We start from the raw sequence: 3822 nt of genomic DNA, 5'->3' as shown, positions 1-3822 counted from the left end.
ATAGAACCTCTCTGTGCCTCAGTAGAACCTCTCTGGGCCTCAGTAGAACCTCTCTGTGCCTCCATAGAACCTCTCTGGGCCTCAGTAGAACCTCTCTGTGCCTCAGTAGAACCTCTCTGGGCCTCAGTAGAACCTCTCTGGGCCTCAGTAGAACCTCACGTCTCTAACCCGTGTGTCCCTCAGGTCACGGTCACAGCCACTCTCTGTTTAACGGCAGTGTGAATCATGGACACAGTCACGGAGGACACGACCACCAACACAAACACGCAGACTGGCAGAGTCACGGAGGACACGATGGACACGGACACAGTCACGGAGGACACGATGGACATGGACACAGTCATGGAGGACACGATGGACATGGACACAGTCATGGAGGACACGATGGACACGGACACAGTCATGGAGGACACGGGGGACATGGACACAGCCACGGCGGCCGTGATGAGTCACACTGTCAGGGTGAGAGTACTGAAACATGAAGACTCTACAGTCCTGTCTGTGTCCCAGTGTTCTTTGTCTCCATCATCAGTATGTTCTTTAACATGAGGTCAGGTGTCGTCATGACGATGTCATTGATTAACACTGCTCACTCTTTTCATTGATATATTTAAATGTTGATTTTTATCAGTAGAAAATACTTCATTTGTTTTAATGTGACTGTGATGTGTGAGTCAACTTTATGTTACTATGACGACAATCACATGTTCTCCTCATGTCGTACAGCTGCAGCCGCCGTGTGTTAGCTTTGATAAAAGACTGTCCTGTGTGTGTGTATGTGTGTGTTGTTCCAGATGAGCTGCACACTCCGGGGAAAGGATCCAGCAAACAGATCCTGCAGGGTGAGAACTGATTACAACTACACCTCATCAAATCACAACATCACAACAACACACCAACACAACAACACAACATCACAACAACAGACCAAAGGAATAATTGAGCTGAGTGACCTCAGACACGCAAGATGCTCTGTGAGTCGTCTGTTTGCTGATGCAGTGACATCATGTTCTAATGATCAATAATCACAGCTGATCAAAGTTTCATTTCATTTATTGTTTGTTTTTACAGGGACAGCACACAGTTAAAAGTAATTGCACCACAGTTAGCTAACAGCTAATTTACATCTGTTGTCAAGAAAATCATATACTTTCAGGATATTACAGTGATGATAATTACAGTGATGATAATCCTTTGGTTTTTATCTAGTACTTTTAGGATTAGTTTATAAAGTGAGTACATGGGCTTCAGTGTAGTCACACCGGCCTGTGACCAAGTTGTAAGTGCAGCTGCTCTGACCACCGGGGGGCGCTCACACAACATCATGTCCTCTCACATCCACCCATCTCCTCCTGTGACTTTCAGAATAAAATGATCAAAGTTTTTCTCCAGCAGTTTGTCCTCAGGTCACATGACTCCCAGTGAAACATCTGTCTGTGTGTTGTATGATGTGTGTGTTAAATATGACCTGTGTGTGTGTGTGTGTGTGTGTGTTACAGGCGTCCTGCTGCACATCATCGCCGACACTCTGGGCAGCGTGGGCGTGATCATCTCCGCTCTGCTGATGCAGAAATACGACCTGATGATCGCCGACCCCATCTGCTCCATGCTGATTGCCCTCCTCATCGGAGTCAGGTGAGTTCACGCTCTGTGTTTGTGGCTGTTCTCAGGCTCCGCCCACAGAGCCGCCACATCACGGAGAACACAGAAGAATCAGAGACATGAAACATGACGTGGTGACAGACAGCAGAATCACTGTGCGTGCGTGCGTGTTCAGCAGGAGTTGGAACAGGAAGCTGAACAATAGAATGAGGTCACTTCCTGTTTGCCTCCTGCTCTTCTCACTGAAAGTCTGAAACTGTTGAGGTTAATTTCCTGACGATAGTTCCACTGAGTTTCTCTGAAGAACCTTCAGACAGAACATCGTCACAGTCATCTCGCTGTGAGGAGATAACCCTCTTTAATGAACACTAAACATCCCAAAGAACTTCTTCCGTCACTGTTAGAACCTCGTGAACCCACAGAACTTCCTATCTGATCAGCAGAACATCTGAAAGGACCCATAGAACCTCCTCAGTGACCACTGCTACTGTCTAAAGGCCACAAAGAACATCTCAAAGAACCCATAGTATGTTTTTTATTGACCATTAGAACACGCTAAAGGATGGCCACCATAGCTGCCTAAAGAACCCAAAGAACCTCTTTAATTACCAGGAGAACCTCTCATAATGGCCCCTTCTCTAGAACTCCTTCACTGCACATCAGGAACTTCTAAAGAAACCTTTTAAAGGGCCCTGGAACCTCCTTAATGACCACTACATCCTCCACACTGACTGTCAGAACATTTCCAGTCATTATAACCTCCTGAGGAACTCACAGAACCTCCTCAGTGACACCTAGAACATCTTCAATGAGCACTAACTAACTCTGTGAAATAATCAGACATTATCAACTGTGAGGATTCTGAAGCTTTAAGATGTCAGAGTGTCCCTGAACACACCGTTGAGTTAACGTTCTCCGTATGACGTGGACAGACTTTTGAGAGAAACATAAACAGTGACTGATGGATTATCTCTCAGGTTTCTCTCCGTCTGCCTGGAAGGAAGGAGATCCATCTAGAACCTGATGAGGTATTTTGGAAAATGGTTTCCACTAATGTCAAGAATGTGCAATTAGCAGTTAATGTGCTCCAACATGCCAAACCACCGCTGTGGAACTGGAGTGGTGCTGGAGTCCGGCCTCTGCACGTCGGTCCTCTGGATGTAAATGCAGTGGTCAGATTTCCCAGAAGCCCCGGTGATAAATGGACGTGATGTGTGCTGATGTGGTTTGATAGGCTGGAAGTGAACGCAGCTGCAGATTTAAACCGTCAGCAGAGCAGAGCTGTGGTCAGCTGAGAGGCCTTCACTTAACCACAGGCATCAGATTACTGCAGCTGGAAACTGCTGAACTCCACTGAGAGTCTCCACCAGCCTGAGCTCAGACACAAATCTACACGTTCTGGATTCCTGATGAAGCAGCAGTCGCTCACTGTGTCTCAAACTGTAGCAACAGAGCAGTGTTTATGTGTTCATTACAGAAGGTATTTTTAGTTATCATAGTAACTGAAGCAGTTCCTGATGTTTTACATGTAACAGCAGCTGAATATAATCGTACGTGTTTGTTGTTGTACCTGAAGTAGTTTTAAAGTGACGGCAGTGCGTTTGGTTTTTGTAAGTATCCAGGGGTACGTCCCAAGTCCCTTAAAATTACTGCTAACCACCTAACCTAGCCACCTAACCTAACTGTTTAGTCCCTCCCACTTAGGAAAACATGCAAGGAGTCAGGAGTCAGGAGTCAGGAGTCAGGAGTGAGGAGCGAGGATTGCTGATAAGAGACATGAGACGGCCTTACTCTGAAGCGTCACGTAAAGCGACGTCCTTTTCTGATGACGGCGGCACCGCTGGATCTGCTGCACAACGGAGCCAGCGTTTGGCGTACATCCCAAGTCACATTATATTCGCTGATCAAAGCCATAACCCCCCCCCCCCCCCCCAGCCATCATGACTCTGGTCACACACTTTTGCATGTATTACCATTGTTAGTGAGTCATTTGCCGAAGTTTGTAGCAATTACAGAACGGACTGTAGCCCTGCCACTGTCACTGTGATGAGCATCATTATCATTATCATCACTATTATTAAATCCACTCGCCATCATTCAACAAGTCAGCTGCTGAGTGAATTAGACATCAGACCTGTCAGTCTGCCTCAATCAATCAATTTTATTTATAAAGCCCAATATCACAAATCACAATTTGCCTCACAGGGCTTTACAGCATAC

General features: G+C 46.2%; 1 protein-coding gene across 1 annotated transcript in view; it reads left to right on the top strand.

Moving 5' to 3' along the window:
- Positions 1-167: 167 nt before the first annotated feature.
- The window catches only part of LOC126387323 (zinc transporter 7-like), a gene marked incomplete at its 5' end in the record, with an annotated part of 6377 nt that continues 2722 nt past the window's right edge, over positions 168-3822 (top strand). The window contains 3 exons of the mRNA XM_050039860.1: positions 168-462; positions 795-842; positions 1500-1635. Coding sequence (XP_049895817.1) covers positions 168-462; positions 795-842; positions 1500-1635 — 479 coding nt within the window. The remainder of the gene's footprint in view (positions 463-794; positions 843-1499; positions 1636-3822) is intronic.

Source organism: Epinephelus moara, unplaced genomic scaffold, assembly GCF_006386435.1.
Source record: "Epinephelus moara isolate mb unplaced genomic scaffold, YSFRI_EMoa_1.0 scaffold3608, whole genome shotgun sequence".
NCBI classification, from domain to species: domain Eukaryota; kingdom Metazoa; phylum Chordata; class Actinopteri; order Perciformes; family Serranidae; genus Epinephelus; species Epinephelus moara.
The sequence above is the reverse complement of the archived record's forward strand: the minus strand, read 5'-3'. Positions and strand labels throughout refer to the sequence as shown.